Source organism: Gracilinanus agilis, chromosome 3 (genome assembly GCF_016433145.1).
Source record: "Gracilinanus agilis isolate LMUSP501 chromosome 3, AgileGrace, whole genome shotgun sequence".
Classification (NCBI taxonomy): Eukaryota; Metazoa; Chordata; class Mammalia; order Didelphimorphia; family Didelphidae; genus Gracilinanus; species Gracilinanus agilis.
In genome coordinates, this window is record NC_058132.1 from 672,196,093 (window position 1) to 672,218,208 (window position 22,116).

The 22,116-nt window shown below is 43.9% G+C and overlaps 1 protein-coding gene across 1 annotated transcript in view; it reads left to right on the forward strand.

The window, feature by feature from the left end:
* FNDC3B (fibronectin type III domain containing 3B) overlaps nucleotides 1-22,116 on the forward strand; it is a 355,299-nt gene that overhangs the window by 289,365 nt on the left and 43,818 nt on the right. The window contains exons 15-21 of the mRNA XM_044669554.1: nucleotides 2,772-2,910; nucleotides 3,721-3,792; nucleotides 6,019-6,137; nucleotides 8,273-8,378; nucleotides 10,455-10,627; nucleotides 13,493-13,606; nucleotides 14,211-14,360. Of these exons, the coding sequence (XP_044525489.1) occupies nucleotides 2,772-2,910; nucleotides 3,721-3,792; nucleotides 6,019-6,137; nucleotides 8,273-8,378; nucleotides 10,455-10,627; nucleotides 13,493-13,606; nucleotides 14,211-14,360 (873 nt within the window). The remainder of the gene's footprint in view (nucleotides 1-2,771; nucleotides 2,911-3,720; nucleotides 3,793-6,018; nucleotides 6,138-8,272; nucleotides 8,379-10,454; nucleotides 10,628-13,492; nucleotides 13,607-14,210; nucleotides 14,361-22,116) is intronic.

Sequence of the window (22,116 nt, forward strand, 5' to 3'; positions counted from 1 at the left end):
TTCCCCTCCTTCTCAGGGGATTTCAGGGACTCCCCATTGTCTCCAGATCAAACACGGGCTCTCCTTTCCCCTCCACATTCCATCTCGCTCCCTTGGTGCAAGCCCTCTGCTTCCACCTCCAGTCCATTCTCAACTTGGCCGCCATCTTGATTTCTCAGAAGCGTGGACCGCAGTAAGCTATAGACTAGCTCTAGAGCCAAGCCAAAACTGTTTCTTGGCATTCAAAGCTCCCCACAACCTGACTGACCCCTTCTGAATCTTTCCAGGTTTGATTAAATATCAGTCCATTAGTCCCAAGCCACCGAAGCCTGATAATTAAGGGCAAAGAGGCCAGCCATTTGAAGGGTAGGGATGGGGACCTGACCCTGATTTCATTAATGTGGAGAATTCCTGTGTGGAACCTCCCTCCATCAGTGCGAGTCACCACCATTCACCATCTCGGAGAGTTGCCAAGAAACTAAAATACAAGGGAGTATTTGATCAACAGAATAATGCAGTATTCCCTGTGTGCTTTGGTCACTGGATCTTGCTATCCAGCAGGGTTTGTTGGGAGACTGTACTATGGTGTGAGTTCAAGTCCTCCCAGTTAGACAAGGTGGAGATCAGTCCCAGGAGGGAGAATTTCTAGTTGTCTAAGCAAACAGCCTGGGAGTTTGTCCCCCTGATGAAATCACAGACCCAGACGCCACTCCCACCCCCAAAAAACCACCAGTGAAATCCTCCATCCTCTGTACAATGTACTATACTCGGTATTCTTCTCAGATCCGAGGCTTTATTGATTGAAAGAATATTTTCCGTCAGTTGACAGAATGTCGGCTCCTTGAGCAGGGACTATTTCGTTGTTGTCTGGATTCCTGGCGCGTAGTAGGTGCTTACTAAATATTTGTTGCTTGATTGATTTTTATCCTCTTCCCCGGAAGGTTTAGATCTCTACCTAGATGCATTTTATTTTTATTAATTTGGGGAAGAATTGGCACATTTTTTGAAGCAATTTAATAATCCTCATTTTCCACTAATTTTCCCATGGTCCTTAATGTATCACAAAGGAACAGTATTTTAATGTAAAAAGTTTCCTCCATACAGTCCAGAACACACACTTGTCCTACTAATCTCTTTCCACAAGATGGCACCATGAGCCTTTTTTTTTTTTTTTTTTTTTTTTTAAACTCAGTGGACACTTTTTTCCCCAAAATTTTCCTTGTAATTCTTAGGGAACGGGAATCTGGGTTGCTCTTTTGGCTCGATAAAAATCTTTCAAAGACTTCTTTCACGTTGTATAAATGAACCTCAGTTCCTCGATTGACTATTTAGGAAGATTAAGAAACAAAGCCTTTTTAATGAGTAAAAACCAATACTTTGCTTCTCAAAAATGAAACTCTCTGGGCTCCTTTCCTAATAATTAGGCCTGAGAGAACAACAGTTTCTTTTCTTTTCTTTTCTTTTTTTTTTTTTTAAACCCTTACCTTCCATCTTGGAGTCAATACTGTCTATTGGCTCCAAGGCAGAAGGGTAGTAAGGGTAGGTAATGGGGGTCAAGTGACTTGCCCAGGGTCACACAGCTAGGAAGTGTCTGAGGCCATATTTGAACCCAGGACCTCCCATCTCTAGGTCTGGCTCTCAATCCACTGAGCTGCCCAGCTGCCCTCTCAGAGAACAACGGTTTCAAAAGCATAAGCTAATTATATAGTCCTGACAAAATATAAGCTAATTTAATTTGCTGGTTATTTGTCCATTTAGTAGTGAAATTGCCATTGTATTAGAACTAGAGGAGATTTAGCAGGCCAAGATGTCTCCTAATTAAGCCTCTTTGTAAGTTTTGGGACATAATGAAGCAGCTAAGTAGGAAGTCCCCCATCGTAGCTCCTTGGGGAAGTGGGATTCCGCCTGTGATTTCCTCGGTGGGAGAACGGAAGGCTGCTTTGGAATTTCATCCCATTTACACACGTGGGCTACTTAGAATCTGAAGCCCCAGCCAGTAGGTGTGGGAGGTCGGCTTGGGTCTTCCTGGCTAGGAGGTTGCCTCTCTCTGCTAATCCCTACTTCCTTTCTTAAAAGCACATTATGTGTAATGATGGCAAATTCGGGAAACTTTCTGCTCCATCCCCCGGTGGCTGAGAAATAAGAAGGAAGCACCCTACGTGTTCCTAACCTTCATGGTTAAATGTTACTTTTTAAATACTTGGGAGTCTTAACTCAGTCATTCTAGCAATAAGAGGCCAAGTGGGAGCTTGTAGATTTAGGGAGAAAATGAAAATAAAATTTAGAAAAACAAAGTCCCTCCCAGGAGGGACTCGAGGTCATTTTCATCCTCATTGCTACCACTTATAGACTATTTTAAGGTTCCCAAAGGGCAAATGATCCTCCCAACAACCGTGGGGAATAGGTGCTTTCGTTATCTCAGTTTTACAGATGAGGAAACTGAGGCAAAAAAAGATGGAAGGCTTGCCCAGGGTCAGTTAGTGAGAGTCTGTGGCTAGGCTTGAAATCAAGCCTTCCTGATGGCAGGTCCATCAAATACAGGTAAGAATGACATGATGGGTCCCAGGTGACTCAGGTAAGTGAGGAGCTATTGGAACTCGCATCCAGATCCAGGCCCCCCCTTTCCACTGCCCCAGGGGCTCCCTGCCATGTACTTTGTGAGTGTTTTGAGCGTCTGTGGCTTTCCCATTCATTCGTCCTGATCCTTTTATCGCAGCCTCAGTGGCAATTGTTGGCGGGAATTCCTAGCTTTGACATTAAGTCTCTGTTTTTCCCCTTTGCTTTTTTTCTAGTTAATTGCTTCTAATGTGGAAGGAAGAAGCTTTCCGAGTGAAGTTTTGGTTTGTACAACTAGTCCTGACAGGCCAGGACCCCCGACTCGACCCTTTATTAAAGGGCTCATCACACCTTACGGCTTTAGTGTAAAATGGGGTAGGTGGATGTTATTTTTGGCACCCTCACTTTCCATCTTAGAATGAATACTGAGTATCGGCTCCAAGGCAGCAGAAGCGTGGTAAGGGCTAGGCAATGGGGGGGGGGGGGTGAAGTGACTTGCCCAGGGTCACCCAGCTAGGAAGTGTCTGAGGCCACATCTATCCTGGCTCTCCTGGGGTAGGTGGTTTTTAAAATGATTATTCACTAGGCAGAATTCATGCTGGCTTCAGGGATGACCCCTACTGGCAGAATTAAGATATTATGCTTCCATCTACTCTAGCCGCCGTTTGAATGGGAATAAGAGATTTACTGATGCCTGTAATTATTTATACACCTACGGCCTTTCTGGAGAGTTGATGGACATTTGTGCTTGTCTCGCAGCCAGACCTGGGATCTCCCGAGTTCGGGGGGCTCCTGCTGAGGGACTCTCCTTAGCAGCCTCGAGGCACAAATAAGATAAGGGGCTTGTCCAGGGCGACATGCCCAGCGCGTCTCAGAGGCAGGATCTGAACCCCGTCTCTGGCTCTCCTCTCCCGGCCAGCAGATGACGGTCTCCCTCGTCCCCAGGTAGACTCTTGGCATTTAGACGATGCTCAAAGGGCTCACGATGTCATTAACGTGGGGGCGACATGAATTTCAGCCTGAACCAAATACACGCGTGGAATTCCGTGGATACCTCGATATTCCCCTGGAAGATTTCTAGAACGATTAAGAACGTGCTGGGGACTTGGGCCAATTCCCTAGCGATGCGTACCTCAAGAAAAGCATCTTTCTCGTCTTCTAATGAAATATCTGCTCTTGTTTCAGATCCTCCTAAGGATAATGGTGGTTCCGAAATCCTTAAGTACCTCTTGGAGATCTCGGAGGGTCATTCGGAAGGTAAAGTTCATTCAGCTAAAAGCAACTAGCATTTGTTAAGCACCGGCCAGATGCTGGCCACCGGGCGAGGCACCAGCCCTTCGGAGACAGAAATAAAGCGGTCCCTAGACTCTGTGTCGCCACGCCGCCATCGTTCCTGGAGAGAACGTATCGGATGTCTTCCCTGCAGCTCCATTCACCATCCCTGTGACTCCCCAGATGCTCCATTCTTGGCCTCCGATTCTCCCTGTCCATTAACTACCCCCATTAGGATGTAAAGTGATATCTGTCGCCCTTTGATTTTTTTTTCAAAGAATTTCATCAAGGAGGCTTAAAGGGGGGCTAAGAGGGGAGCCTGTGAATCCCTTAACCGTCACTGGAGCCCCGTAGAAAACCATTCTGCCTCTTAGTTGGAAAACTCCTAATAAGCCAACCTTTTGGAGCGAAGAAACGGTCCCTTTTGGTTGGCAGTTGGTTTCTCCTCTTTTTCTTTTCTCATTTGGGGTATATTTTTCATATCTGGTCTTCCTGAGACTTAGTTCTCCCTCCGTTTCATGGGCTAGACAAGCTGGGGTCATTGTGGGCTGATCCTGCTGTCAGTGGGCATAGCAACTTGGACTTGCTTGATTTTTCCCACCTGGATCGGTTTATTATTTCTCCTTCAGGCAGCCTGAGGACCCCAGGGGGCTCCCCTTATTAATGCAGACACCCAAAATGACTTTTGCTCTCTTGCACCTTAGAACTCTTAACTCGAGTAAATCCAGTAACCTTAGCTTCCCTTGAGCAGAGATTAAAGGAGTGCATCACCATCCCCAGCCAGACTTTACTTAAAGAAAATAGCAAAAGAATTCTGTGGGATTGAAAGACTATCACATGGGATGGCTGGATAGCTCAATGGATAGAGAACCAGTCTTAGAGATAAGAGGTCCTGGGTTCAAATGTGACTTCAGGCACTTCCTAGTTGTGTGACCCTGGACAAGTCCCTTAACTCCAGTTGCCTAACTCCTCTTCTGCCTTGGAACCCGTGCTTAGTATTGATTCTAAGGGTTTTGTTGTGGAGTTTGTTTTTGGTTTTTTTGGGGGGAGGGGGGTTCCTTAAAGAAATAATATTGCAGACTGTTGAAACTTCAATTTGCTTTTTAAGTGAGAAAATTTATCTAGGTTTCTGAATCTCCACATTTTCTGAGAAGCCCCTTATATGTGAAGGTCACTTAAGCATGTCAAAATGTTCTTGAGGAATAATGATTTCATAAAACCTATAACTCAAGTATTGACAGTCTATTTGCATTTCTTGATGGTTAATAAAACTCACTGGCAGTCGTTAGGTATTTAAATTTTAAAGACTTTCCAAGTGGGTATTGAAGTGAAGGGTTAAATAATTCATTTGGTATAGACAGCCCATCTAGAAAAGGCTTTCTTACCCCCTCCTCCAGTCCTCTTGTTTCTATGGGGTAAGAGTAGCAGAAGGTGTTACCCTTCCTGGAGTATTTTTTATCTTAAATAAGGACCATTCAAAAGAGGCCAATGCTTCATCCAAAGGAATGATTTGTTAGGGATGGACTTATCTACACCATGGCCAGAGGAGAGAAGGTAGATCTTTTTGCCACAGAAACATGGGAAGAAAAACCTTTTGGGTCCATCTTAAATGAACCCATATGGTTTCGTCTTATAGGATCCAAGATCCAAGGTTTTAAAAGGTCTCCAGAGACATCCAATCCAACCCTCTTCATTTAAACTTGAGGGGAGTGAGAGACAAGGCGTGACTTCCTTGAGGTTAGAGAGGGGATAAACACAATAGAAAGTGTCAGACCTCAGGCTCCTTCTCTTCCTACTCAGAAGGCCAACTGACCACAAGTAGTTCTAGGTGGAAGCTTGTTTTCTATTTATTTGCTTTTTCATTTCTTCTGACCTCCTAATCACTATTTTTTAGGCTTCCCAGTGCCCAAGGTTAAGTCCATGGGAATTTATTCCATGGCTGTCAAAATAGAATTATAAGTGCTAATTACTGCTCTCAGCATCATTAAGTAATTTAAAATATACCCTTAAAATTTTTTAAGAAAATGGAAGTTTAAAGAGAAGCCGTGTTGTCAACTGCTTTATTGGCTAGGAGGCCCCATCTGATTTAAAGAGAAAAAGCAAACAGATATTTTCCCCCCAAATGGGAGTCCCCTTTACCTGCACATATCCAAGTTACCTGCAGGAATCCACCGTAGGTTGACCACTCACCATATCCATCTTACGTTACAGCGAACCAATGGGATGTGGCGTATAGTGGCTCCGCCACAGAATATACCTTTACTCACTTGAAGCCGGGCACTTTGTATAAACTCCGGGCATGCTGCATCAGCACTGGTGGACACAGTCAGGTGGGTGGTGTGCTTTGATGGGAACAAAAACATAAGATGTTGTCTTTAGTCCCATTTCCATGACCGTTTCCATTTCTCTGGTCCATTGATTCAATTCCCTATTGCTATCTTTTTAGTCTTATACTTTGATAAGAGATGTCTCCCATGCTGTTCATTTGGACCTAAAGTGTAGAATTTTTTAAGTTATTCTTTGATTTTTGTAGTATTTAAAATAACACACAAATAATGCCTCCCACCCAGATGTGGATGTTAGGTAGACTTGACTATGTAATCATTCTTTGAAGGACTTTGGATGTACCCTACTTTTTACAAAAGTTCAAGGATGGGATGGGGGGTTGGGGGGTAGCTAAGTGGCTCAGTGGTCTAGAGATGGGAGGTCCTGGGTTCTGTCCTGAGACACTTCCTAGCCATGTGACCTTGGGCAAGTCACTTCACCCCCATTGAGTCCTAGCCTTTACCTCTATTCTGCCGTGGAACCAATCTACAGCAGTGATTCTAAGACAGAAGGTAAGGGTTAAAAAAATTCAAGGATGAAGTCTGGCTAATGCTGACAGTAATCAGATAAGATGGATGTTCCCCAAATGCCCTTTGGTTAATATTCAAAGAAGTGGGAACTAGACATAAACAATCATAACATGGTTGAAGAAATTATGTTTTAAAACTTTATAGTCTTGCCCCTTTAAGCTAATGCCTTTCTTGAGGGATGGGAGAACAATGAAAAGAGACTGAAGAAGAGAGCATCTGAGATGTTTCTCCACTCCTCAAGAAGTACCTGTCAGCAGCCATTTAGAAAGTATTTTCTTTGTGCCAGGCACTGTGCTAAGTGTTGGGGATACAAAGAGGGCAAAAAGATGGCCCCTGTCCTTACGGAGCTCAGCCTTCTAACAGGGAAGAAAGTATGGAGTGTAAATGGGAGACGATCTCGAGGGGGAAGCACTGTGTGCTGCGTGAGGTGGAGTGGAGATTGGGGAGGAGGCTGGACGAGACAGGAAAGACCTGGAACAGAAGGAGGCAGAATTGGAGCTGAGTCTTGAGGGAAGCCAACAGATAGAGATGAAGAGGGAGGCACGTTCCAGTTGTGGAGGCAGCCAGTGAAAACTCCCAGAGCCGAGAGATGGAGCGAAGTGTGCACTAAGGAGTAAATGGACCGGGACAGCTAGAGTGGAGAGTACAGGCAGGTTGGAGTGAGCACAAGAAGACTGGAAAGCTAGGATGGAGCCGTGTTGTGAAGGGCTGTCAGCGCCCCAAAGAAGAGCTTCTCTTTGGGGGAAGCTAGAGTTTAGAGACTAGGTCAGAGGGACGTGAACAGAGCGAAGCTTTTTAGGAAAATCCTTTTGGAAAGGAAACAAGAAAGCCATTCCCCCACAGAGCACCTCTTGATTCTCTCGTAGAGGGAAACAACCTAAACAAAATCCATGGATATGTACGGAGCACCTTCCACGGGCAAGACCCACGGCTGGTCTCCAGAAACAGTATTACTTGGCCTGGTTCAGAAATCTCATTGGTGTCCTCTCCGTGAAAGATGTTCCTATAGAACAACATAACTGTCTTTATCCTATCCCATTGTGAAGCTGGCTTCCCTTGTCGATCACCTTTTATAAAAGAGATAATCAATTTTTCTAATATCAGAAATATAATGTCAACCGCAGCAGCTTCATCCAGAGTTTCAGCTTTCGTCTATATACGTTTGCCTGCTTATGGTCTGTGTAAGGGCCGTTAACTAACATTTAAAGAAAAAATGCTTCCAAAAGAAATGGTTTAATTATAAAAATAGTCAACATTTTGGCGAGGGTATCGGGGCCTTCTATCACCGTGAAGATTCTTTCTTTCTAAATTTGCGTTTGGTAAAAAATAATAACAAATTTGTGCTTAGGGTTTGTAGCACTTGGCCGGCGTATGTTTTCCAAATTGGCTTCAGAAAGTGTTCATTCTGCTTGGAGCATCTGTCCCATGTGTAATGTTGCCTCCTTAAACCGATTCAGAAATGACTTGCTGTGAAAAAAAACAGCCAGTGTTTGCCTTTGCCATACGCTCCGCACACTGTTTGTAGCGTTTGCATTCTAGAATGACCTCTTCTGAGGAGTTTGCGGAGACACGAATAATTAAGGAGCGATTGTCCTCTCTTTCCCCCACAGTGTTCTGACAGCCTCCCCATCCGCACGCTTAGTGTTGCTCCAGGTCAGTGTCGGCCCCCGAGGGTCTTGGGGAAAGCAAAGCACAAAGAAATCCATCTACAGTGGGGTAAGTCATCAGGGAGGGACGTTATCGTCCTGGAACCATTGAAGGCTATTTTTTTCTAATGAGTAGTTTGAAATTCAAAGGACTTTTAGGGAGGATTTTGAGGATTCTTTCCCCTTTTTAATCATGAGAAACTAAAAAATTGCAATCATGCAGATGTTCCAATGGGGAGACGATTTTACTCTTTGTATGTATAAGTGAGCGTCGAGGCGGCGCAGCCCTTGTCAGATGAGAGCTGGGTCCAACCTCAGTGTCTCTTCTGGTCCCTTCTCGTCGCCGTGACATCCCAAAGTAAGGGGTGATGTCTGTGTGCCTGTCTGCGTTGGGATGAGGCTTCTCCATCCTCCCCCTCGCCAAGAGCTTCGAAGTTGGCCGAGGCACTTTGATGCATAAACTGCTCTTCCCTGGAATGGGTCCTCTCCCAGGGTGGGATGTCCCTAAGAGGAAGGAGAATCCGATTCGCTCAGAATCTTTTATGAGCTGAATCTTTAGGCATTCAAGCCAATCATTTATCAGGCACTTAATATGTTAAAATTCAAAAAACTCCTCCTGAATACTTACAGTAAGTCATACATCATTCTAGGCTCCCAAGACAGAGAGACAATATCCGTCACTGCCCTCAAGAAGCTTACATTCTAATGCACGTATTCTTTTTGTAGTTAAAAAATAAAATAAAGCAACGTTTAATTTGTTCACAGCCAGAACAAAGAAGATATTGTGGAAAGGCAATGAGCTAGAAGCCACAGCATAGTGAAACAAAGAAATCTTGGCAGTGCAAAGCAATATGGTCATTTAGGAGTTAATTGTCAGGGTACAAATGCCTTTGGAGTACTGAATTCAAAAAGTGTTCCTCGCCTTACCCCGCCCACCTTGGGGAAGAAAAGGACAGACAGACAGACATAGACTAGTTCAGGGAAATTCTCCAGGTGGGGTCAGGAAAGCTATTGAGTGGAGTCAAGAGGAAGTCTAAGACCAATTATGGGCTACCATTCATTAAATGGCTGCTATGTGCCAGGTGCCATTAGGCACTAAGGATCATTTAATCCTTGCCCTGGTGGATCTTCCATTCCAACAGGAGTCAACATGGACCTATTTAAGGATAGCTAGAATAATCTGTTAGTTCAAAAAAAAATGTAGATTAAGTGCCAGATGTTTGCCAGGCACCATGCTAAAGCTCTGGAAATATAAAGAAAAGCAAAAGGTGGCCCTTCTCTCTGGTTTATATTACACTAAATATCCTCATTAGCTAATGGGGCTGTACAAGATAAATCTTGCTTTTCCCGAAGTCAAAGGAACCAAGTGAAATAGCTCTGGTCTTTGGCTAACAAGGAAATCGAAGAGGGACATTGGGTCTGAGGACAGGATGTGCCCATTTTCTATGGAGTGGGAAGAACCTAAGCAATGCTTTAGACACAATTCAGTGGCACTGAGTCATGGGAAAGCATATATATGTGACTTCCTCAATTTAAAAGCTTAGTAGCTTCAAACATATAGAATAAGTGGTGGGACTTCTGAAAGGTGTAGAAAATATCTGACATTCCTATTCCTTTTCCAGATATTCCCCCACTACAGGGTATACTCCTCCCAACAGGTGATGGATATACAGAGAGGGAGGTGAGGGGAGAGAAAGACAGAGACAGAGAATAGACAGAGAGGAGATAGAGACACAAAGAGAGAAAATAGACAGAGAAAACAGAGGAGAGAGAGAAAGAAAACAAGAGAGAGAGAAAGAAAACAAGAGAGAGAGAGAGAGAAAACGAGAGAGAGAGAGCGAGAGAGAGAGCGAGAGAGAGAGAGAGATTGATTCCATTGGAATGTCAGCTCCTTGAGAATAGAGACGGCTTCATGCCCCAATACCAAGGAGAATGCCCAGCACACAGTAGGCACTTAATCCCTGCTGGTTGATCAATCATCATTTCATTTGGGAAACACTGACCTTCCTACCTGTCAGAACAAAGGTGCTTTTTACAAATGGGATTAAAGGTGGAGAACCTAGAATGGTTCTGCTAAAATCCAAGTGAGATTGGGTCAAGGAGGAGAAGAAGAGTTTCTAGAAGAAAAAAATGTCTGTCTTCCCAGATGTTCCTTCATCAGAAAGTGGCTGTGAGGTCTCTGAGTACAGCGTAGAGTTGACTGAACCCAAAGAGGCTGCCTCTGAGGTGTATCACGGGCCTGATCTTGAGTGTACAGTTGGAAATCTTCTCCCTGGAACTACGTACCATTTCAGGGTGAGAGCCTTGAATGACGGAGGGGTAAGTTTCATATCCTACGATTTGTTTTTACTTTTAATCATCAGGGTTTCAGAGAAACCTTCTGGGATCCTTTGTCCAAAACACTCCACTTGACCAAAGCATTTTTTATTGTATTGCCATTAGATCTGAAAGCCAGCCTAGTCCCAGAATTACAGAGGGGGAAATGGAGGCACAAAGTAGTTAAGAGATTTCCCCAAGGTCAACGCAGTTTGTGACAGAACTAAGATTTGAACCCACGTCCTCTAACATCAATTCCAGTGTTGTTGGGGGTTTTTCCCCCGTGTACCATATTGTTTACAGCTGGTAAACATGTATTAAATGCCAGGCAGTGGGCTAAGCAAGAGGGAAGTGCCAAGACAGCCCCGGCTCACAAAGAGCTCACAGTCTCATTTGACCCCATTAGCCATCTTCAGGGTCTGGGTGTGTACAGCCTTTGGGATAACTTTGAGCACCTTGTCATCACCACCTCAGAAACCTCTTCTTTTTATTAAGCCTCGAGTCACTCTTGTATGGCAGGGCAAGGCATTTAATAACTTAATAACAATCATCCATTTGTGATAAAAAATCATATCATCATACCTGCAGAATTCTTCAGCGTTTCTCAAAGACGTTTTCTAAAGGTGGCCTTGTTTGATCCTTGTTGGCAGAATCAAGACCTGAATTTCCAAGTGTTCTAGAAAAATCAGGCCAAAAAACTAAACACTATTAAAGAACTCTTTTTTCCTTTTTTTCATATTTTCAATCATTTCAGCAAATGATTCTCTTGTCCCAAGACAACTTGCCCAGACTTTTGGGGAATATTCCAATCTGCCCACCATATCGATGCTATGGTGAAATTAGCTAAAGTTGGGGCTCAGACCCTCCGTGGATTCCCACAGCCAAAGTTAATTTTTTTTTTTCCTTTTTGGAAAAACAACCAGAGGCTGATAGTGGAGACACTGGTCAAGGCCAGTGATAGGTCTAGGACGGGAGCTCTTTCTGTTAAGTAGAAAATAGAGCAAACATACAAATAAGAGCTAGAATCAACCATTTCCCAAAGATATCAGGTCCTCTGGCTTATTTTTTCTCTTCAAAACTTTAGCTAGGTTCTTACCTAAAGAAACATGAGTATTTCTACCAACACGAGTTAGGATATTAGACTCCAAATTTGACTTGCTCTCCTTTATTTCCCCTACCAAAAAAAAACAAATGTGAACAGAACAAACAAGGATTTAGAGATGTAAAGGGCCCACGTTATTCTGTGCTCAGCATAATCAGCCCCTGGAGAATCGAGAGCTGACCATCTATTTGAATTGTGGCCATTTTCCAGAGTCTGAATCTTGGTCTTTCCCTTAGACAGATGTTTGCAAGCGCTTCCTCTATTATAGATGCTCAGAATGGATTTCTCCATTTTCGAGGGCAGAAGGACCAAACTTGGTTAACCCCCAAAGCATGTGATAGTGCTTGGGATTCAAGAGTTTCTGCAGTACAACCCCCAGTCAAAGTATTACTCATCCGCTGACTCAATGGTTAGTGCCTGTTCCTAAGAAATATATTGTTGCCCTGAGCAACAGGGTCACTGCTAACCATTGCAGTCATATAAAACTTTAAATAATTCAGAAAATGGGCACATTACAGCAAAAGCTTTCTATGGGCATTAGTTTTGAAATTGGAAATACCCAGAACTAGATTTCTGAGTTTTTGTATTCATTAAAAATTAAACATCCATAAGTATCTGTGTTTATTTTTATTGGCATACTCGGAGGAATATTAAAGCAGATCTTTTTTTTTTTTTTTTTTTAGCCAAACAGCCCAGCTGAATAGTGAATGTGTCATTCAGTTGTATTAGGTCGATTTGAAATTTTGTCTCTAAACTTGGGCTGCTTTTCATGTTCCTTTTGTGTCCTCAAATCTCCTTTTGGGTCTTTAAAAATATATCAAGGTGGAAGCAGCTGGGTGGCTCAGCGGATTGAGAGACAGCCTAGAGACAGGGGGTCCAGGGTTCAAATCTGGATTCAGATACTTCCTAGCTGTGTGACCCTGGACAAGTCACTTAACCCCCATTGCCTAGCTCTTACCACTCTTCTGTCTTGGAACCAATACATAGTATCAATTCTAAGATAAAAGGTAAGAGTTTAAAAAAAAAAAAAAAACAAAGTCACAACATTTTTTTTCTCAGGATAAGAAACAAGAACTTTTGCTTTCCTTCTAAAGGGAAAGGTGACTTCTCATTGAAAGCCTCGAACACTCTTCAGAATTTTCTTTTCCTCTCTGCCTCCCTCATCTTCATTTTCTGTCACAGATCCCTTCTCTGCTTCTCCTTTTAGGCTCCTCTTCCCAAGCTGCCTCTCGAGCTCTGTTGGCCACTTTCCAGAGAACCGGGAGAATGACCTCCATGAGAGAGGCAGTCAGCGTGGAGCCAGATGGGATTACCTATATCAATAACGATTTTTCCTCCAGTGATTCTTACATTTCCAATGTCCTCTTCCCAGAGGCCTGAATAGCCATCCCAAATGCCCCCAATTTGGGACCAAATCATAGTGAATTTACATATTTTCGTCATTCTCAAAAAAAAACTACATTTATAGTTCTTTCCTGGCAGCCCCCAAATTTGAACCAAATCTTAGTGAATTTACAGATTTTAGTCGTTTTCAAAAAACTGTACATTTATCGTTCTTTCCTGGCAGTTTTACTACTCGCAAGGACGTTGATGGTGGATGCTTAGAGCACTGTTGCCTGCTTACAAGGATGTTACAGATAGATCTTTGGTTTTTTTCTTCCTTTCTGGCTGTGCTCTTGACATAATGGCATCTTCTCTTTCCAAAGTCAGTAGGGTTGTGCCTTTAAACATGCCTGTATTTCATGTATATGTGCTTCTTTTTCTAGTATGGGCCTTACTCGGAGACATCAGAAATCACCACCGCAGCAGGGCCTCCTGGGCAATGCCGAGCACCTTGTATTTCCTTTACACCTGACTCGGGTGTTCTAGTAAGTTGGGAGGTAAGTCAAGGCCCCATTTTAATCCAGTTTCTAATTTTCTTTATTGCCTACCCTCAAATGCATGCCATCAGGGAGCATCAACAGCTAATTAAAAGGGGTTCAGCTCTCCCACCTGATGGTCACTACCCAGGTGACCATTGGTAAGTGATTTAACCTCGTCAGGCCTCCGCTTCCCCCTCTGTAAATTCAGAGGGTTGGACTCAATGACTTCTACAACGATGAGTTATTATCCTATGTTTTATTTGTTTTCTGTTTCTCTTGGGCAATTCCAAGATTTTAAGGAGTTTCTTACCAGTTTCCAAGATAGTCCTAAATGTTATCATTTATCTTCTCTCTCCATTTACAACCTCAATCCTAAATTCTCTAGACTGAATATGAGAGCACACAGCTTATACGTTTCAAATCTCTGCCTTAGGCAGGGTTTTGCTTTGTTCTTTAAATACCTCAGGGGTGTCCCAAAGAAAAGCAGTGAGCCCAGGAACTTCCCCTGCCTCCTTCTAAGCACCTCCATGCAGCGTTTAGCCAATCCAACGTAAACGAAGTAAAATGAAGAAAAAGTTATTTTAAGTGAAATGATTTACCCATGAAATCTCTGCTTTTTCAGAGCCCCAAAATCTCTGGTGCTGATATTTCAGAATATAGATTGGAATGGGGAGAAGATGAAGAATCCCTAGAACCCGTGTATCATGGGACAGAGACCAGTTTTGAAATAAAGGAACTGTTGCCTGCCGCACATTATTGCTGTAGACTACAGGTGAGTCATTCTCTTCTTTCCCAAAATGCAGAACTTCTTAGAATTCCAAGGAACAGATGGCCTCCGGGACTTCTTCTCCAGACCCCTAAATCCTGATTTTTCTCAGAGGATGAGTGTCAGGGAAGTGCTTTGTCTTCTTTAAGTGATTAGAGGAATCTGAGCTACAGGAATAACTTTAATACCAAGTCGTTTTCCATAGCACTAAAGGGTTTACAAAGCGGATGTAGGATCACAATGATGGGTACCCCGGAACGCAGAGTGAGCCATAAATTTGGTCATTTGGCTTTTTTGGATAAATTTGGTAAAATTTGGTCATTAGAGATGAATGGAGAGATAGAGGCCCCTCTCCAGGAATGTTTGCCTACGAAGGAGTTTCATGGGGAGCATAAAAGAATGAATCTTTAATGGTGGAATTTTCAGACATCAACAGTGGGTACCCATCTACTCCATCTGTGTATGAATCTGGCCCAGCTTCTTTTTTTTTTTTTTTTTTAAGTCTCCTACCCATTTCCTGAAAGAATCACATAGTAGGGGAAAGTAATGATCCGTCCTAGAAAAATTGAGTTCGAATCAGCATTCTGGTAAATGTTTAACAACTGACTCTCCTTTGGGGGAAAAGTGTACCCTCAGCCCACTTCAAAGTTCAATCTGAATTATTCACATCTTCTCCACTCTTTTGCTATGTCTAGACAACCAATAAAACATTCATTCAAGTTCTGATTTGGAACATTTACTGACTTTCAAGGTGTAAATGCTCATGCCGAAAATTTAACGGTTCACTATTGAAGACGAGTCTACGCAGGCTCCGGCGTCCCCCTCCTTGGGATCCTTCATCCATGCTTTAAACCCTGGAGTGCTCTGGAAAGGCGGCTTGCCTTTAGATGTGATTACTGTAGCTCAGATTTCCCTTTTCACTTCAGGAAGACAGAGCACTTCCTTCACACTGTTTCTACAAGATAAATAATGGGAGTAGGAGTGCCCTTAGTTCTTAGATGAAGCAAGTAATAACCCTGGGACACAAAATAATTTGTTTCCAATAACATAGTGTCAAAGTTAGGCCTCCTGGCTCTAGGGCCATGATGATTTGTGTCATAATAATAAAGTTATTATTGCATTAGTAGAGGTAATGTGTTGTGGCTTATAGTGCACTGGCTTTGGAATCAAGATGATCTGGGTTCAGATCCTGCCTCTGGTACTTCGTGACCCTGAGTAGCTCACTCTGTGTTTCACATAACTCCTAAGGATTTATTTCTCAAGTCATGCCATCCTGAGATGGAGAATCAATTCACTGAAATAGACTTCCTTGGAGTGGCTGGGTAGATGATTGGATGGAGCACCAGACTTGGAGATGGGAGGTCCTGGATTCAAATCTGGCCTCAGATGCTTCCTAGCTGGGAGACCCTGAACAAGTCACTTAACTCTAGTTGCCTAGCCCTTGCCATTCTTCTGCCTTGAAACAAATATTCAAAATCTTTTAAGATAGACGGTAAGCATTTAAAAATATATATATTTACTCTTATTTAAATCCCAGACATCCCTTCCCGACCGCCCCCAAATGCTTCTTGAGCATAGTGCCCCCTCCTTACTTGGTGTTTTTTAGAAAGGCGGCGTTCTCCATTTTCCTTATAACTAAAATTGGCCCCTTTAAATATCAAGCCTGACCCCATTTTGATTTTCACCATTTTTCGTTGCTAAAATGAAATCTTCCGTTTCTGCCTCCTTAACAGAGAGAACTGATTGTTATGCCCTTTTCTTGGAGCCTCAAGACCATTCTCATAGGCACCATTTTAGATACTATTTCTGTCTTTCTCAGAGGCTTGGAATTGCATTGCTAGAGGGAACACTCAAGTAAGGAAAGCCCTTCTGCCAGGGTAGATTGGCACGTTGTCTGAGCCCAGGAGCCTCAGGGAGCTCCCTGGGGCACACAGAGGTTACATCTATGTCCAGAGTCATGCAGTCTGAATACGTTCAAGGCAGGACTTGAACTTGGGTCTTCCTGATTCTGGGGTTGGTCCTCTCACCACTGCCTTTTAAATACTCCTAGGATTTTATCTCACCATGATCCCCTCAAAGCCTGTTGAGGTATGGATTTAAGTCGTTTCTGCACCAATAACTATAAATACAGGTTTTGGTGGGGGTTGGTGACCTCCCCTCCTTATTGCTAGTGTCTCCTTTTAGAGGCAAGACCCAGGACTTCCTGCCTCAGGGGCTGCTCAGCCTCGGGCTTGGTGGCAGCGGTATGGGAGCAAAGATTTAGGATGGGAAGGGTCCCTTGGCTTCCTGATCCGCCACCCCCTAATGAGGAGCAAAGGGAAGCCTTGTGACTTCCAAAAAGGTATTCAGGAGCAAAGACAGAACTTGAACCTGCATCCTGATTCCAAATATTCCCAATATCAACTACTGAAAGGTCTTTTATTTTGTTGTTGTTCTTTGTTTCCTGGTTTGGAGGCCAGTGAAGATTTCTAGATGGGGGAGCTCCAGAGATGCAAGTTTTGTTTTGTTAGGAGCAAACTCTCTAGGACAATCATGGGCAAACTTTTTAAAGAGGGGGCCAAAGGAAAGGGAAGAAACTGTAGGTGGGCCAGTATAATTTATTAAAAAATAACAATGATACAATTTGCAAAATTCTTGTATTTTTTGTGATTAGGAATAATGTCGGGCAGGCTGGATAGAGCATTTCAGGGGGCCGCATCTGGGCTGTAGTTTGCCTATCACTGCTCTAGGATGTCTGGTTTGAAATTTCCAGCACTTCAAAGGCTTAAAAAATCTCATTTTGTAAATCCTTCTGCTGTGTGTTTGTGTGTGTGTGTGTTGGACATATTTATATACATATATACTACCTATATATTTATACTATATATATTTTATATATGTATATACTACCACCAGATGGTGATAATGAGTCATAGTCACAGAAAGACTGTGGATAAGATACATAGCCCTTAGTTGAACCTCCCCCCAAAAAAACAACAAAAAATCAGATTTCTTACAGTCATTATATGCTAGTACCTAGCACATAATTTCATAGATGAGGAAAATGTGATCCAGCTGTGATTAAATCTTTCTCCTCCCCCTCCTCCTTCTCTTTTTCTTTCTCTTTCTCTTCTTTCTCCTCCTCCTCCTTCTCCTCTTTTTCTTTCTCTTTCTCTTCTTTCTTTTCCTCCTCCTCCTCCTTCATTTTCTCCTTCTTCCCTTATCTTCTGTCTTAATATCAATTCAAAGGCAGGGCTAGGCAATGGGGATTGGGACTTGCCTGGGGTCACATAGCTAGGAGAAGTGTCTGCGGCCAGATTTGGACCCAGAACCTCCCATCTCTAGCTACTGAGCTATCTAGCTGGCCCTCAATGGCTCTTTTTAACACCTGTTGCTCTTATCTTGGATTGAAAGACCTAATGTGTCATTTGCAATAGAAATTCATTGGATTAATAGATTTTACAAACAAGCCTTTCATCTCTAACTGTCGATGGGGACACCCCGGCTGGCCAAGCCTGCTTGTTTGACTCCCACAAGAGAATTCTACTCTCCCGCCCACTTTTATACTACGTGTTCTTGATGCTCAGACTTGATTTTTACATTTTTAATAAATGTTATTTTTAAAATATTCTTTTTAAATTCCAAATTCTCTCCCCCTCCACCTACTGAAAAGGCAGTCATCGTTGTGAAATCACACAGAACACATTTCCATATTAGACCTGGATACACAGACTTGAGAAATAGTCGCTCTTCTCTCCCACCAAAAGTCTTTTCAGCCTGGTGCCCTCTTGCACACTTCCCTTCCTCTTCTGGGCATCCCCGGCTCGAAGCATCCTGGCGATCTCTGCACTCAAGGCTCAGCCCCAGTGCCATCTTCTGCGGAGTCTTTTCCTGGTCCCCAAAACAGCTAGAGACTCCTCTCAGAAGAAATAAGTGGTTTTCATTCTTTAAATTTAATTTAATTTAAATATCTTATTTTCACTCTTTAAATTGCACTCTTAGGGACGGCAAGTGGAGGCTCAGGCTTGAAATCGGGTTCAAATCTGGTCCCGGACATTTCTTAGCTGGGTGACCCTGGGCGAGTCACTTACCCCCGTTTGCCTAGCCCTCGCCTTTCTGTCTTAGAATGGTGACTCCAACGGAAAGGAAGGGCTTACAAGGAGGAAAACAAAAGCGCATTCCTGTTTCTCTCAGAAACGAGAGCCAAATACTCTCGAGAAAACGACAGACGAGAATCCTGGCCTCGGACCTAGACGGAGCCCGAGAGGTCATCTCGTCCGGCCCCTCCAAAAGCCTCCTTTACGGCGGCTCCGCTGAGCAGCCGAGCAGCCCTGGCTCCGTGCCGGGCAGGGATGGACCCCGCTGGGGGTGCTTCATATTCATCTTTGTTCCGCCTGCATCCCAGAGAGGAGCCGGAGCTCAGAACAGCAGCCGGCACTAGCCAGAGCCCTGTTTTGCCTGGCCTCGGCCGCTTTCACAACCTGTTCCGTGTAGGGACTCCCCCCTTCCCGAGCATGCTCAGGGCTCGCTTCTGCTTTGTTTCTCAACCCGGGAAATGCTGGCAGGAGCCACGGGGGCTTCTGGGCTGGCCCGGCTCCGAGGCTTGCTCTAAGGGCTTGCTCTTGACCGAGAGAGCCTGCTGCATTTCTGGGGTGTAATGCAAAACTCGGGAAGAGCTCGAGGGGACCACGAGGAGGTTCGGTAGATTGAGACCAGACCTAGAGGCCAGAGGTCCTGGGTTCCATTTCGGCCCTTCCTAGCCCTGTGGTCCTGGGCAAGTCACTTGACACCTCCTCCCTTGCCTACGCCTTAGCAGCCTTGGAACCAATACACAGTATTTGAATCTAAGATGAAATACGAGGTTTTTCAAAAATGAAGGACTCGGGGAAGGTTGCTTTCAGGCTAATGGGCTGTTTGTGCTTTATTTCAGTTGGGTTTTATTTCTTGAGCTATACATAACTTCTCTTTGGTTATAGCATCACGACCAGATAGATGGGAGAATTGTGGGGAAAAAAAGGACTCTTATGGCACTCCTTCCATTGAACTCCCATCCTGGGCTTTTAGCAAGTCCTTTTTTTATTAGTTTGAGAGCTGGTTCTCTCAGGCAATTTATTACTTTTTTTTTTCAAGTAACTTTTCGTGAAATTAACTTTTATTTTTTTTTTAACCCTTACCTTCTACCTCAGAATCTATACTGAGTATCAGCCACAAGGCAGAAGAGTGGTCAGGGCTAGGCAATGGGGGTCAAGTGACTTGCCCAGGGTCACGCAGCTAGGAAGTGTCTGAGGTCAGATTTAAGCCCAAAACTCCTGTCTCCGGACCTGGCACTCTATCCACTGAGTCACATAACTGCCTCTAATTGTACTAAAAATACAAGTGATTACATTTTCCTAAGGACTTCCTACATACATCCAGGATAGTTTATTTTGTATTCCTCTCTCTCTCTCTTTTTAATTTCCATCCCCTTTGTCTGTTTCTCTGTACTTATAGAGGAATTTTTTTCTCATCTAGTCAGATAAGTCGCCAAGTCTTATTGCTACAACATTTCTCAGTTCTGTTCACACCACCATCATTTAGAGACTTTTTGCCTTATCAACCTTTCAGAATAGCCTCCTCATTGGTCTCCTTGTTTCCAGAATTTCTTCTCCAAACCATCTTCCGCCATGCTGAGAAATGGATAACTCCCAGGCTTGGGTATGCCCATGTCAGCCTCCTGCTCAAGAAACTTAAATAGGTCCCTGTTGCCTCTAGGATCAAATACAGACTCCGTTGTTTGGCTTCCTGAGCCCTTCACAGTCCGGGTGTCGCTTACCTTTCCAAGCACACTCTGTATTCTTTCCCTTCACAAATTCTACTTTCCTGCCCCAAAAAGTCACCTTTCCATCTTCCATCTTCCATCCCTGTCCCCCTTCCTTGCAGAGGCCTCTCGCTACCCAAAGCCTCTCTTGACTCCCCTGGGTGTGTGCCATTTCTCTCTCCCACTTAAGGTATATTAATTTATTAACTAGGTCGCATCTCTAGTAGAAAGGATGCTCCTTGAGGTTCAGGAAACTGTTACCGCTTTGCCTTTGTGTCCCCATCCCCTAGCATAGCCTTTGCATGGAGTGCTTCCTTTGTTGATGCTTATTCTGTCCATTGAATTGAATTTGGCTTGGTACCACCAGATTGAGAGGGTACCTCATATAGTGGATGGAGAACCAGCCTCAGATACATGCTGACTGTGGGCCCCTGGACGAGTCACTTCCTCCCGGGGCTCCAGGACATTCTCTGAGATTCCTAAGGTTGCACTGGTCGTGGAAGTTCCCTCATCTGGGAGTTTCCTCTATCAATAAAATCATAGGCTCAGTCCCTATCCCTATTGTAGAGAACCAAGACAGTATAATATGGCGGTTCTCCATGTGTGGTCCAGAGACTCCTGAGGGTCGCCAAGACCCTTTCACAGATCCCATAAGGTCAAAACTATCTTCATAATAATATTAAAGATGTTTCTTTCTCTTATGGGAAACATCATTTAATATAGCCCATATAAAAACTCTTGGGTTGGGAGGAGTGGTGGTCCTCAATAATTTCTAATATAAAGGGGTCCTGAGGCCAAAAAATCAGAGAAGTGCTGGTGTGGGACATGGAGCTTTGGTTCTTGAATCCAGACCTGGCTTCCCATCCCAGCTTTATCATACTCTTCCTGTGTCAACCTTGTGCACGTGCCTCCTATCCTAATGACTTGTGGCTTGGGGTTTTCCAGCAGCACCTCTCAGTTCCCATAAAGCAGAGGGGAAGAGTTTATATAAACAAAAACCCACCTCTGTGACAAACTGACAAATACTCAACCCCTTCCACCACGACAGGACGTTTTCAGTTGAGGACAAAGGTCTCCTCTTTCTTTTCAGAGAAAGGACAAATCCGTTGGTAGCAGCTGTGACCAGTTTCATGATAGAATTGCCCAATGGAAAAGAAGAGAATTGCCCTAATAGAGAAAACAGGAAATTAAGTGAGATAACCTTAGGAATTTGGACCCTAGGAATTTCCAAAAGATTTAGGACTTTATTTATTTAATGGGACTAAGAAATGAAGATTTGCAGTTCAGTATGGGAAAGAAGAGTAGTATGGGGAGAACCTCATGATGAGTCCAAAATGGAACTCTTCGTGTAGTTGCCCTCCACAAAACCACCCTCCTTCCACATTTTTCTCTTTCTATCCTTCTAGTCGTCCAGGTTTGTGGTCTCAGAGTCATCTGGGGTTCTCTTCACTCTCCCTGTCCCCCATAACCATCTATTCATTTACAAATGCTGTTGGTCTTATCCCCCCTCTGCATGTCACTCATCTGTCCCCTTCTCTCTATTCCCATGGCAACCATCCTTGACCAAGCTCTCATCCCTCTTCCCTGGACAATTGGAAAAGTCTCCTGATGTCTCTCACAGAATTTCATCTTCAGTCCCTTCTCTGCACTATTGCCAGACTGATACCCCTAAAGAACAGGTCATGCATTAAATAGGTCTAGAGCAGTGGGTCCCAAACTTTTTTGGCCTACCGCCCCCTTTCCAGAAAAAAATATTACTTAGCACCCCCTGTCACATACTATCAATGCCCCCCTTACAGTTATTCACCGCCCCTCTGGATCACTGCAGCACCCACCAGGGGGCGGTGGCGCCCACTTTAGGAATCATTGTTCTAGAGGCTCATCCTTCCTCTAGGGTAAAGTACAGATCCCTCTGTTCAACATTTAAAGCCCTTCTCTGTTCGACTCCAGCCTTTCTTTTCAGACTGATCCCACCCCATGCTTTTA